Raw genomic sequence first — 14,239 nt, 5'->3', positions numbered from 1 at the left:
CCCCTTTCCTCCTCTCTGGGGAGAGAAGATCACAGCCAGCCAAGTGGGTGGGGCTGGGACATCTAAGCCCAGAGAAACTGGACCCTGCAGGGAGGAGGCTGAGGGAGGACAGGGTGGGGGTTGGGGCGCACAGGACCCCCAGAACCAGGAGCACTGCCTGTTCGGATGGTGGTCTTGGGAGTTTATGAACGTGTGGGGTAAGATTAGGAGGTCCCGATTTCAGGCAGATGAAACATTTTCAGCCCCAGGCTGCCTCTGGGGCCTGCAGCGAGCTGAAACACCCCCTTATTGCCCAGTAGGGTTAACAATCTTTCCCAAGAAGATTATGGTGGACACGACGCTATCCCTAATACACACCAGAAAGGGTCTGTTCAGCTTGACGGAGACCGGCGTCTCCATGGGCAGCGTCTGTGCTCCGGAGCCGGCCGCCCCCTCTGTGCCCTTCTCGTCCATCTTCAGCACCGCCTTGTGCACCGCCTGTGGAAATCAGGATCGAGGTCAGGGTCGCCGAGCCACTCTGGGCCACGCACAGTGAGAGACCCTGAGAAGGAGAGGCCTCAGCCAGGGTGGCCCAGCAGAGTGGTAACCCGCCTGGTGCTGGCCGCCCCAGGCTCCTGGATCTTCTGCTGCATTGCCGGAAGGATGCAGGACAAGCAGAGGCAGTGTGAGGGGAGCCATGAGGTTGGGGGAGCATCGGCTGCAGCAGGGGGCGTGGAGTGGGGGTCGCTATCCTTCTGTGAACGACAGGGAAGTGCTGAGAGGTATAATGGCAGAAAGGGTCTGCAGAAAGTTAGTTAGATGGAAGGGACAGGGTGATGTCCCCACCAGGAAGCCCCCAGTCCTATACACACTCCTCTTAGCTTCCTGGGGGATGACAAGGAAGGGACCAAATCTGGGGTGGGGGGCGGTGGGCATCAGAGATGACTGAGACCCCAGATCCACCCCAGGTCACCCACATCTGGGACGTGGAGATCCACCCTGCTTTTCTGCTCATCCTGACACATTTCATTCCATTCTACAGAATCCTAGCAATTTTACTAGTGGGCAGCCAGCAGCCGTCGACACACGGAATCACAGCCATGCGCACACCTAACTGCAGAAAAGAGATGAGCCATGGAACTGAGTAAAGGCCCCAGGAAAGGGGGAGTTGGCTCTGACGATCTATGGAAGGTCTAAGTGAAAAGAAAGAAAATTCTGTCTTTCTTCCTCTTGCCTCTTCCCTCCGGCTGTGCTGCTCCCCCTGCTGGAAGATACTCCCCACACCTGTCTCTGCTCCTTGCAATCCCCTCACCTGCAATGTCCTTTTAACCTAAAAGTAGGGCTACCAGGTGAAATGCAGGATGGACCGTTAAATTTCAATTTCAGATAAACGATGAGTATCTTCAGTGTAAGTCTCTTCTAGGCAATATTTTGGACTAAAGAAATTGGTCACTTACCTGAAATGTGAATTTAACGGGGTGTCCTGTATTATATCTGCTCAGCCTGGGGACCCTACCCCCCACGGTCCTCTCAGCCCGTATCAGGCAGGTGCTCTGCCTTGCTGGGAACCACAGGGCCCATGACTTGTTCGTCTCTTGGTCAAGCACATGTTTTCAGCTTACTCCCAACCAGCCCGTGAGGCCCTGGGTCAGATCTACACCGGCTCTCGGCCTGGTAAATGTGCCAGGCCTTGATCACTGACTGGTTTGTTGCCCAGAACTGACCTCTAAAATAGAACTGGGAACTTGATATTTCCAACTTTAAAGACTGGAAACATGAGGCTTGGGGAAGCAACATGATTGTCCCAGGATGACAAGGTTGATTAGGGACAGAGCTGGATCAGTGCCTGGCCTGACCGGCGGTACAAGACCCGGCTGGTTCAGCTGCTGGGACAGTGGCTCTGGCCCAGGCTTGTGCAAAGGCTCCATGGCGGGGGCAGGGGGGGGGGCGCATCCAGGCCAGGCAGGCTTACCTCACCCACTTTCAGGCTCCGATGAGGGGCGATCCGGGTGAGGTCACCATGCTCCTCAAAGATTTTGGTGATACCCAGGTGGGAGAGCGTCCTCTTCAGGTCATAGTTACCAGTGATGGAGAACCTGGGCAGGGACACGTCTACGACCCTGGGGAGATGGGAGGGACAGGTAAGAAGCAGGGTCTCCTTGGTTTCCCGGTCAGGCTGCAGGGGAAGTGATGAATGGGACATTGGTATTCCCAGCCCTGGAGGTCTCAGACCCTCTCTTTGTCCCCACAACAAGGAGGGACTCGGTCCCTGGAACCCTGGCTTCAGAACACTTATGCTCTCTGAACTGTGTCCCTTCTTCCTAGCATCCCCGCCCCAAAGACATCACCCACAGAAACGCCCTCAAGTCCCCACTGTTTCAGGGCCCCTGTGGCTGCAGACATGGAGATGTCATCCCCTTGACAGTCCTGGCCTTGGCCAAGCCCTGAGCCTGTCCTGACCCAGCAGGCTGGATGCTGGAGACACCTAGAGCCTGGGAGCTGAAGCCAGGGAAACTGAGCTCAAACTCATTCTGACTCTCACGAACTCTGTGACCTGGAGCAAAAGATCTCATCTCCCCCAAACCACTTGGGGAGATGATGGCACAAATCCCAGCAGGCGGGGCCATGAGAGTGTGAAGCAAATGCACACAGGCACTCAGGAGTCCCTGACCAGCAGGTGTTTCTCCTTCCATCCTTGAATTAGCGGCTCCATATCTTCTGTGGGTGAGACCCGATGGGCCTCCCCGCTTGGGGGCTGGGATCAGCAGTCCTGGGACACCTGTGGGCCCTACGTTCCTGTCCCCCAGCCCTGAGCCCTGTTTCTTCTTGCCTACCCAGGACCTCGCCCCTGCCTGCATTCCTTTCTGTTCTGCACCATCCATCACAAACGGTGTCTGCCTGATCACCTTCAGGACAGACCATGTTCTCTGTTAACTGATACCCTACAAAACAGGAGCAAACACATCTCCGCTGGCCCCGAGCCAACTCTCCAGCTTCCAGCCCATTCCTTTTCTTCCTTTCATAGCAGAAAGGAGTTGTCTCTGCCAGCGATCTCCACTTCCTCCCACTACTGCCGAAGCCAACTCCACTTGGGTCTTTGCCCTCAACCTTCCACTTTCCAGGGTCACAGCTGAGCTCTGCTCACTTGACTCAAGAGACAGCTCTCAGAGAAAGGATCCCTTTTTTCCACCTTGAAGCATTCCAACCCAAGTCCGCCTTCCCCTCCTTCACCGGCCACTCCTTTGCTCACCCTTTCTAGAACCATCTCCTCGTGTACCTGTACTGTCTGTGATGGTCCAAGCCTCACCCTTCTGTCCTCTTCTCTTCTGTCTTTCCTCCCACCAGAGGAAACTCATACAGTGTCATGGCTTTAAATACCGGCCCTGGGCCCAATGACTCCCAGACTTACTTTTCCACTCATTCATTTGTTCAACAAATTAAGTGCCTCCTCTGTACAAATCAGATGCTTAGATGCATGTGTGAACAGAAGAGGCAAAACCTGTGCCCTTGGGTGCGTGCTCTAGCAAGGAAGACAGACAAGAAGGTCCGTACGATGAAAAACATCCCAAAATCATCAGTGCATAAACTGGGAGTCTGTGTATAAGCAGACAGGGCATGCAGTGGAGAAAAATACAGATCAGCTTTGGGGAATCAGCAACGCTGGGGCACAGGGAAGATTTGAGAAGCTCTGAAGAAGGCAAAGGCATTAGGCAAGCTGGGTCATTTCTTCTCAGTGAAACGAGCTGCCAAGGAGACAGGCAGTTTCCGGGCTTTGCCCTACAGTTTCCGAGTTCACAGAAGTATCTTGGGGAATGAGGGTTGTGGGAGGTGAAGGAAGAGTGGGATCCATGCCCTCCACCCCCAGTTTACCCAGAAGTCCTGGCTTCATGTCATGTGGGCTCCATAAGGTCACATTTCCTTTAGTATTCAAATTATGATGAACTGAGACCCTACAGTTGGATTGGGGGACTCAGCATCCTCATCTCCAAGTTATTCCTGCCAATTTCCTATGGGGTGCAGCTCTGGGGCTAGCGAGTGGGGCTTCACGTTGTCTGTGCCAAGCCCCTCTGCAGCCTTCGGGGCCGAGCTACCGCCAGACTGGGTTTGTAGCAGGGAGGATCAGGGGATGATGACCTCCCACTTAGCCTGCTGCTTCTCCCCATTCCCCCAGCACAGCGACTTTATCTGAAGCATTCAGAAATGGAATTTCTCTTTTATGGAGCTTTTGGGTCAATTGAGATATCCGAGATGTGTTCTGCTGTTCCTCTGAGGGTGTGTTTTGATGACAGAGTACCCATGTCAGCCTAGCTCCATCCTAGCATCCGATCTACCTCCCCTATAACCCTCCCCGGCTCCTGACAGTGTGTCAGCCAGGGTGGAGGCTCTCGGTAAAGTCTTGTTGGGTGGAGAACAGGGGTGAGGGTGAGGTGGACGAGAGAGAGTGCAGAGGAGGGAGGAGGTCACCCTGACACTGCTCTTACCCAAGTTGACACTGCCAAGTCCCCAGCCCTGACCCTTCTCAAGACAATCGACTGGTAAGCAAGTGCCTGAGAAGAATTTTGTTGGCTCATCTTAAATCTGTTTCACTTAAAATATTGATTCACTTTCGTCCTTCAACTATTATTAGTAAAACTTATTTGGGACACGCTTTGCTGGTTTTGTTTACATTAGAGTTGAAACATGATTCTGTGTACAATAAACAATGCCCTCTGACAGCCCGTGTTTGTCCTTGTGGTTCCTCTCTGTCTGGGATTCCATCTCTCCTCTTCCATCAACACACACCACTGTTCAACCTTGAAGACTGAGCTCTGATGCCACCTGTTCCTGGAGCTCCCTCTGCCACCACCACTGAACGCCGTGGTTCTGGTCTGTCCACTCCACTTTCATGACACATGTTGTCTCCCTCTAACAGCAAGTGCTTCACTATATGCCTGTGACTTGTTTTCTGGTCTACCTCCTACCAAAATGCAAGTTCATTACGGAGCCCAGAATAGGACATGGTGATGGGGTCAGAGCTCAATAAATCCAGGCCAGAAGAAGCAAAGAGTGGAAGGGAAGGCAGGAAGACGGAAGAAGCTGCCTATGCCAGACACCCTCGTACCTCCGCGTGACTAATTTCTTCCATCTGTCAAGAGTGTCCCTCTTCAAGGCCGCCTCCACGTTCTTCATTTTGCCCTCGTCAGGAAGGATGAAGGTGGCAGTGATGGTGCCCTGGTAGGGCATTTCCAGGATGGTGCAGGACAGCTGTTTATCATAGCCTGTCTCATACATGCCCCCATGAAACATCATGGGCACTTTCACTCGCTCGTTTCCATCCAGAATGAAGTCTTCCTCTTTAGTTGCTTTTGGATCAAATTCCTGCTGCCACCTGGCTTAGGATTGAAGAAGGACAAAGTGGCATAAGTGTCCTGAAAGGGAAGAGCTGACTGGGCCCAGCTAACCACTGGTCTCTGTCCACATGGATTCAAGGAGGGCATTTGGATACCCTGGGATGTGAGGGCAGGTCTCCAGGAATCCTTGCTCTTTGTGCCGTGCCCTGGGAACTCCTGGTAAGATGGTCATGGGTCTGATTGTCAGTTCCCAAAGAACCCACAACCAGGATTGCTAAACTGAGAGGGGACCCGTGGACTGCCTGAAGCCCAGCTGCTCCTGAAGCCGAGTGAGCCTGTGGACTGGGTTCCAGCAGAAGGGCATGGGTAATACTTAGTGGGAGTTATTTGGGTCTGGTGTGAGTGAAAAACACTCTATTCTAAAGTTAGTCCTGGAGTAGCTGCTCTCATGTAAGAATGAGAAAACCAAAGGAATAGGCTGCCCTTGGGAAGCCACTGAAGAGCAGCAAACACTCAAAGCTGGGTGTTTAGACTCTTCCTTTTTGGCCCTGAGAACTCTTTGATGCCATTGGACATAAATTCTGACCTGGGTCTTTTCACACCTGCCAACCTCAGAGACCCCAGTAGGGGGACTTGAGGGCCAAGTCCCTGAACTCAACTCTGGTTTCACTGTTCTAGAAGGATGACTTTAGATGAGTGTCTTTTTTTTTTTTAAGATTTTATTCATTTATTTGACAGACAGAGATCACAAGTAGGCAGAGAAGCAGGCAGAGAGAGAGGAGGAAGCAGGCTCCCCGCTGAGCAGAGAGCCCGATGCGGGGCTCAATCCCAGGACCCTGGGATCATGACCTGAGCCGAAGGCAGAGACCTTAACCCACTGAGCCACCCAGGTGCCCCTAGATGAGTGTCTTAACCTCTCTGGACTTCAGTGCCCTTGTCTGAAGAATGAAGATTTTGATGCGTACTTCATATGCTTTGTGGCTGAGTGGGAAAGGCAGCACAGCTCAGTGATCTTGTACAGTGAGTGTTGAGTGCATGCTAGTCATCAACAGCACCACTGTTGCCATTGCTTTTACAATCTAGGTGATGCGGCAACTTTGGAAATTTCCGGGTTCTCCTCTCTCCCTCTGCTCTTTTCCTCTATGTCATCAGTTTCGCTGGATTTGGGGAAAGCTGAACTTCCACATTCAGGACCATGTCCCTGACAGCCCAGCAGTGATCTAGCCTGACCTGAGGGCTGTTGGCCTCTGATTCTCACCCATGCTGGCCAACCTTTGTGTGTGCCTGGGGCAGGAGAGTGGGTGTGTGTGGTCGGGCAAGGGGGTGGAGGGAGGGATAAAGCTTGGATTTGGGAATATTTTTCCATTTCCTTTTTTAGTCTCACACCCTCAGACTTGGGGAATCTATGGAATGTGACAAGACCAATGCATCCACAAAAGTGAACATCATCACCATCATCAACACCATCACCATCCTAGGTATCTACTTGGAGTAACATAAAGTGCACAGCCTATGGGTCAAGAGAAGCGAGTTCTAGTCCTGGCTTTGCAACTCTAAGTCTTTCCATGTTACAATTTCCTCATTTAAGAAATGGGAAAAGAATGTCACTCCAACCTCTACAACCAGTGCTGTGTTAGGATAATCAGTAATAATGAAAATGCACATATGAAGAATAATGGAGACTTCCCCAAATTCATTTCTCATGCATTTTTACTTTGAGTACCAACAGTCCTATGAGTTACATATAAAGGCACTCATTTTACATGGGACAGGTAGGGTTCTGAAAGATTAATTACATATGAATTCAAGGTCACAGAGCAAGCCTATGGCCAACCAGATCTTTAATCCAAGTCTACTAGAAATCCTGTCCTTTCCATACCAATATGCCCCAAGCCTTACCTCGAAAGAAAATACAATTTGTAAGAAGCATCACAGTGTCAGGGGCTATATTCTTGATCAGGTTATTGATTTTCCCCTGGGTTTTCTGACTGACATAGTCATTGATCTGCTTCCGAGTGTCTCCCAAGTTCTGGAAGTTGGTGGGGACAGTGTCTGCATTGTACAGGTTCTTGACCTCTGTCAAAAACTGCTTCTGTGGCTGCAGCTTCTCGTCAATGAACAAGGTGTTTTTAAGGTTCAGTTCAAGGTCCTTGCTCCCCTGGTTCATCCTGTAGATGAGGTAATGAAAGCCCTCATGAAGGTCTCTCTCTGGCATATTCCCGAAGCTGAAGCCTCTCTTGATCTCATCCAGGGTGGAATCCTGGGCACCCAAAGACAGCATGGAGAAGGCTGCAGAGATGCTCAAGGGGGAGAAGAAGATGTTCTTGTTGGGGCTATTGGAGGCCAACTTCCTATAAAGGTTGCAACTGAAGTCTGTGTTTCTCTTTGTGAGCTCCTGGGCTGCCCTCCTTCCCTTCCATGACTGGATCTGGCTTGCAGGTCCACGATACTTAGGAGTGAAGTCGGACTTCAGAAGACCTTCCACAGTGAGAAGGCCAGCCAAAAGTAGGCCCAGGCCCAGCATGGGGTTCATTTTCCTTAGAGATTGTCCTGTTGAGTAGTAGACTTGAGGTTAGCAGAGAAAAGAACAAAACAACCCCACTGCCCCATATTACCTACAAGGAAGACCAGATGAAGGCAGCAATACAGTGACTAGCATGTGATATACATAGTGATTTCTAGATTCTTTGGCACCCATCTTGGCATTTATGCTTTGCAATCACCATGGCAATTAGAAATGGCTGTTCCAGTTTCATCGAGAGGGCTGAGTGTAGAAGATAGCTCTTGATTTTGTACTCCTCTCCCCTGTCTTATGGTAACAGCATCTCAATTCCTTTGACCAACTTCTCCCTCCACCCCATTGGATCATAATAAGAATACCCCAGAGCATGGGCATGTGACTGGGGCTAGGCCACCAGAATAATCCATCCACTGCCACACTGATTGGTTAAGGAATGACAGTGACTAGAATCAGATCAGTCAGAGTCTTTCCCTGAGAATGCACAGGACTCTTAACTCTGGAGTGTATGGCTTAATGATATAGTCCTAGAACCAAATGTGGTTATGGCTCCCATATACTGAAGGACAGAAGAGAGAGAAAGATGGAAAGAGAGAAACGGGGAGACAAACTTGGTGACATCTTTGGAATTCCTGGATCAAACTTTACCTGAAGCTCACACATTTCTGTTTCTCCAAGTCATAAGAATCAATACATTTGCCTTTTGGGGTTGGCTGGTTTGAGTTGGATTATTTCCTTACAACTAAAAGAATCCTGACTAATTTGTAGAAATAAAGCCCTTTGTACAGAGAGAATCCAGGTCTCTAATAAACCTCTTTCCCTACAGATTTTTCAAGAAAGAGAGGCAGTGTTGTAGAGAGAAAAAGCCAAATCTTCCGGCTCTAGGATTGCTGCTCCTTTTGCCACTTCTCAGCTCAGCCTCTCCCAACAAAACTGAGTTTTTCTGGGGGGGGGGGACAAAAGTTTCATTTTTTGTTTTCCCTTCATTTCTATCCCTAAGGATATAGAAAGCTGCCAAAATTATGATATTCTAAAAAATCTGTTAATTTCTCTAGTTGGACATGGCACAGTCAATGATTTTTACACCAATTTCTGTGTCAAATGAAAGCAGATTTCTTTGCTTGAGCCTTTGCTATCCCTATGTATTCTCCTGTAATTTACATCTCTGTTTACCTGCAATCCATGGGAAACAGTGCAATCTCAACAGTAAAGGCTATTTGTGATTGCCTTAGATTGGGGTCTTGAGAAACAGAGCTCACAATGAGGATTCTAGCATTGCCTGTATGGGACAAGCTCCTCAGGAAGTGAGGAAAGCAGAACAGAAAGGGAAGGAACTGAGCAAGGTTGTGGTTCCACATAATATGGAGACTTGCCCTGATCTGCAGACGAGGGCCCTGGAGCATCAGCCACAGAGCAGCATTGACCTTGTGAGACCAGGGCGCAGGCCTGTTGGACAGCGCTCAGGTGCTATGGTCAGCCGCCCAGGAGACCAGGGCTCGGGTAGAACTTCTGGGGTCAATTAGCTCCTACCCAGCAAAGGCAGTTTTCTGGATTGGGGAGGGAAGGTGTGAGCTTTTAGCAACTAACCCTCACATCCCTGCCAGCCTGGGGGAAATGAGCCCACCACCAACAGGGTCCACGCAGCTAAATCCCTGGGGCCCGACATGGAGGAGGCTCTTTCCAGTTGACTGAATGAGAGAATGAATGAATACCGGCATGGGACCCATGCCTGGCTTGCCCCAAATCCCCAAGTTCTTTGTGCCCTCAAACCCTTTATGCCAGGTCCTGTGGACACAGCCCTCAGCACAGCGGACAGGCAGACTCTGACCCAGGGTCTGAGAATTCTCATGGAGCCTACCTGTTGCTTCCATCTTCTTAATGGACCTTTATTTCTCTAGGGGCCTTGATCTCCTCAAACAGCCCATGTGGCTCAGGGCCAGGACCCCCGCCCCAGCTCCCAGGGGGTGGTCTAAGAGCTGGGCCCAGTCCTACTAGGTCATAGTGAGGTTCAGCCTTGAGAACAGTTCAGGGAGGGCACATAACTTTAGTGTTCCAAGGAAGGTGAATTTTGGGGCTCTTTGCTGGCATATTGGGGTGCTCTCTCTTTCTCTGGCTGTCCCGGGCAGGAAGGTATGGATGCAGACAGGGTTTTGCAGAGAAACTGGATCTGGGGCCACAGAGTAGGTGAACCCAGAGCACACCCGGCCCCTAGACTTCCGGCGGTGCTAGTGTGAATTACACAGTCAGCTACTGGAGGCCAAAATCATCCTAAAAAATACACGTGCATATAAAAAAAAAATCTCAGGACTACCAAGCAGGGAGGACTCCGGGCTCTGATCCCACAGATCTCTCTGCTGTGTGACACCGGAAAAGGACGCCCCCTCTCTGAGCTCAGGTGATCTCTCAGCACCTTCCACTCCTAATGACATAGATTCTAGCAAAAACTAAACATAGGTGGTGATGGACAAGAGCTCTGGGGGCTGTGTGAAGATAGGTTATAGAAGACGAGGTTTGTGAAGCCCCTGAGGATGTTTCAGATAAAGGAAGAAAATTAAAAATGGAAAGGATTCCCTCTCACAGGTTACCCGGCAGGACTGTTTACAGAGTTGGCCTGGTTTAAAAATAGAAACTCCACTTGTTGGGATGAGCCCTGGGTGTTGTACGGAAGTGATGAATCACTAAATCTTACTCCTGAAACCAATCCAACGCTCTATGATAACTAGCTAGACTTTAAATAAAAATTTGGAAAAAGAGAAAGAAAAGTAGAAGCTTCTTGTATTCAGAGTAGATTGCTACCTGCACGGGAGCTAATTCCTGACACCGGGGAGTGGAGAAGTTAGCTACCTCCGTCGAGCAGCGGAGAGAACATCCCCAGCAGTAGGTTCCCCACCAGCTAGGTGAGACGCAAAGCCTTTGGACAACCTTCTGGGAGCAGTGTGTGGGTCCGGGCACAGGGCCAGAACTCGGAGCAGAGGAGGGAAGCTGCTGGAAGCTTTTGGCGTGCGCGCGCACACACACACACACGTTTTATAGTGATGCCCCATCAGTGGCCCCTAAAAGTGTTTTCCACTTCTCCAAGTTTTTGGAACAAGCACTGATTATGGAATTAAAAGTCTGGATATTGGTCCTCTCCTGCTTGTGTGTCTGTGAGGTGGCCCAGAAGAAGTCTATTAAGCCTTCCCAGCCTCAGTGTCTTCATCTGCCCCACGGAGTTCCAATGGTCTAGCCTTTCTCCCCCAAGCAGCCCACACTGGCCCCATTTCTGGGCCTCTCCACCCATCATCACAGGCTCTAAACTCAATTCAAACTTGTCAGATGTGTACCAGCCCCAGATACCTGAGGAGGCTAACTTTTATTCCGTTCATTAAAATAGCAGAGCAACTGGTTATTTCCCAATAAATTGACAGGCTGCCCACGTTGAGCAATTCTTTGTTGGTTTTTAGTTTGGAGGGCGCACGCGCACATGTGTGTGTGGTTTTGTGTGTGTGTGTGTGTGTGTGTGTGTGTGGTTGTGATCTTAATACGATAAATAAACACAATCAGGAAGAAAAAAGGAGAAGACAGAACCTGAGCCTGGTGGGGGCCACATGGGGCGGTAAATCTACCACCTGCCTTGCCACTCCTCTCTGACTCTCCTGCTCCCACATTCCCTTTCCATTTGGGGTATCAATTACTTCCTCTTACAAACAGATGAAGTAGCATGGTCCTCCTGAAGACAGATCCAAGCCGGGCGAGGAGCCCTCTGAGAGAGCAGCCCAGGTGCCCTGCGTCTGCCCTCGGAGGGGGTCCCTGGGGAGGAGCTCTGCTTTCGCCTCCCACGCCGTCCCAGTGGGCTTTATAATGGGAGATCAAAGAGACTGAGGCATGGGGAGAGGGGGATAGGATAGCGCTTTCAACAAGAATGCCAAGAGTCCGTTCGTCCTTACTCTCCCTGGTAGTTTGGAGAAACAAGAGCAGCAAATGGGGCACAAGCAGGAATCAGAATCACTCCGTGCATTGTGTTTGGGGCTCCATGCTCCTGCCGGGCAGGGAAAAGCTTATGCAGTGTCTGCCCTCAAGTCAGTAAGACTAAAAAGCTTAGGGTGCCCTGGACAAGCTCCCCTCCCTAGTGGCTGGATCCGTAATAAGTGACTGCCAGACACAGTGCCCCCTGCTCAGTGAGGGGTCTCTCTCTGCACAGGCTGGAAGTGGTGCCCTGCCCTGAGAAGCCCCAGGCCCTCTGAGACCCCAGTTTCCCTCCAGTCCTTTCCAGAGCTCTCCACGGAGGGCACAGCCCTTGCATAAACTCAGTGCCCACCCTTGGACTGCAGGGTCCGAGGGCCCTTTCCTAAAGATGTACCTTGGCACACCCAAAAGACCAGCACCGAAGCCCTGGTCTTGTGGACGTATCCCAGCTATGCACTGGGGTCCGCCTATTTTAAGGGATGGATATTGTTTTAAGGGGGGATCGCGCTAGACATATTAGACGTTATTTTTTGGAAACAGGTTTAGAATGAAGTGGTGGTAAGACAGATCCTCACTCCCCTGCAGGACATGAGAGGAGAAGACCTGGGAACAAACTCCAATGGGGATTGCAATAGACTTCGTCCTCCTTTCTGGGAAGCAAAGAGGGTGGGGTATGAGTCCATCGTCTTATCCCTACATTTGCCCTGGAGATTTCTGCCTTCATTTTTTAAAAAAACATTTGAAGCCTTCACGAGGGGCCTGCCCACAGTCTTCCCTGGAGCCCACATCTGAAGCTCTTTCTCCTGAGAGGCAGTGTCCCCAGCCAGACCCACAGACTTCTCCAAATCCTCGAGCACTTTCCACGTCTTTATATGGCCCATTCCTCCTGCCTTCAGTGACCTCATTCCAGGATGAGGGAGTGCATGGTTTGGGAAGGCTGAGCCATTGTCAAGCTTGGGGCCACTCATGCCATAAAGGGGAAAGGAAGACCCAGCAGACAAGGGAGCTCTCTGAGGTCATGCTGCGCATTTTGATGGATCAGAGTGGAAATCAGCTCAATTAAGGCAATTCCACAACCACACGTGGGACTGGCTTCTCCACCTTCCTTTCTTCCCCCAAATCAAGAGTTGGTAGCTATAGCTTCTGTCCTTGGTGAGAGATAAAGACAAACAAACAGCTCATAGACAAGGCTGAGCATAGCCTGAGCCCCAGGGCAGGGGCAGACCTGAATGGGAAGGACCTCCTTTTTCTCCTGGGACAACCCCCATTCCACTCCCACCAAGGATTTTCCTTTAGAAAAGCACTAGGGGGGCAAAATCTGTGAAAATGAATCAGGGCTCACCAAAATGCCCAGCACACTCTTCAAGAGGGGAGTTTCCCTGATTTGGAGATCCTCCAGAATTTCCTGAAAGACACCCACCCTGGGACTGAAGGTTATCCTCCCACGGCTTTGCATGGGTTAGACAAGAAAACCAACCAACCAACCAACCAACAAGACCGGATACTCACAGTACATTCAGGAGAAATCCACTGAGGCAGCCAAATGGATCTGTTTTTCTTGCTTTATTATTTATACTTCCATAGCCTCTTGGTAAAGTAGACCAAAGGCCAATAAAATTAGCCGGCCTGGGTGGGCAGGTGATGGGGACTCTGGGAGCAATGGCCACACCACTTCCTCGGGGGCTTCTCCTCATCCCTGGAGGCAGCCCCGTGATATTTAGACCACGCCTGCTGGGCTGTGGCTTTTCTAATGAAGTCTATTTGCAACTTTTGCAACGAGTGCGTTTCCCAATCACTGTGGGTCTATTCCACAGGTAGATTACTATTAAATAGCCAACCCAAACACGGCTGCTGTCATTGATGGGAAGAGGTTGATAGCTGGGTTTCTTGGGGGTCATTACCATTCTCCCCCATTTCTTTCTTTTGCTATTTTTCCAGTCCTCTACAACAATCAGTTCCATTGCTTCAGCTGGCATGGAGTCCTTTGGGGGCGGGGGAGAGAAACAATGAAATAGTTTCTATTGGGGATAAGCAAGAATCCAACACTCACATCAGAGTTTGCGATCATTCAAGAAAATGACAAATTGCTTTCTGCCTGCTTGTTGCACTGGAGTAATGAGAAGATGGTTGGTTTTCCCCTCCTGACTCTTCTGTGTTTTCCAATTTGGCTTTAAGGAACAGGTATTCCCTAAGAATGAACTTTTAAAAGAAAGAAAAAACTGGAATTCTTATCCTTCAAACCCTCTGATCCCAGGAGGGAAGAGTGATGAGCCCAATGCACCTGCTTATTTTTTTTAAGGATTTTATTTTATTTTATGTTTTTATTTTAAGAGAGAGAGAGAAGAGGAAGAGAGAGAGAGAGAGATCATGCAAGCAGGGGCAGAGGGTGAGGAAGAATCTCAAACCCTCTTCACACTGAGCATGGCGCCCAATACAGGGCTCGATCTCACAACCCTGAGATCACAAC

General features: G+C 50.3%; 1 protein-coding gene across 1 annotated transcript; it reads right to left on the bottom strand.

Annotated features, from left to right (window-relative positions):
- Positions 1-211: 211 nt before the first annotated feature.
- SERPINA12 (serpin family A member 12) lies at positions 212-13,487 on the bottom strand. The gene is made up of 5 exons (XM_032837343.1): positions 13,282-13,487; positions 7,209-7,859; positions 5,081-5,351; positions 1,952-2,099; positions 212-477 (listed from the first exon to the last, which is right to left on the bottom strand). The coding sequence occupies exons 2-5, from the start codon at positions 7,840-7,842 to the stop codon at positions 286-288; spliced, it is 1,245 nt and encodes a 414-aa protein (XP_032693234.1). The 5' UTR covers positions 7,843-7,859; positions 13,282-13,487; the 3' UTR covers positions 212-285.
- Positions 13,488-14,239: the final 752 nt, after the last annotated feature.

This window comes from Lontra canadensis, unplaced genomic scaffold (assembly GCF_010015895.1).
Source record: "Lontra canadensis isolate GAN:19392208 unplaced genomic scaffold, GSC_riverotter_1.0 scaffold98, whole genome shotgun sequence".
NCBI lineage: Eukaryota > Metazoa > Chordata > Mammalia > Carnivora > Mustelidae > Lontra > Lontra canadensis.
This window is presented reverse-complemented; position numbering and strand designations above follow the sequence as displayed.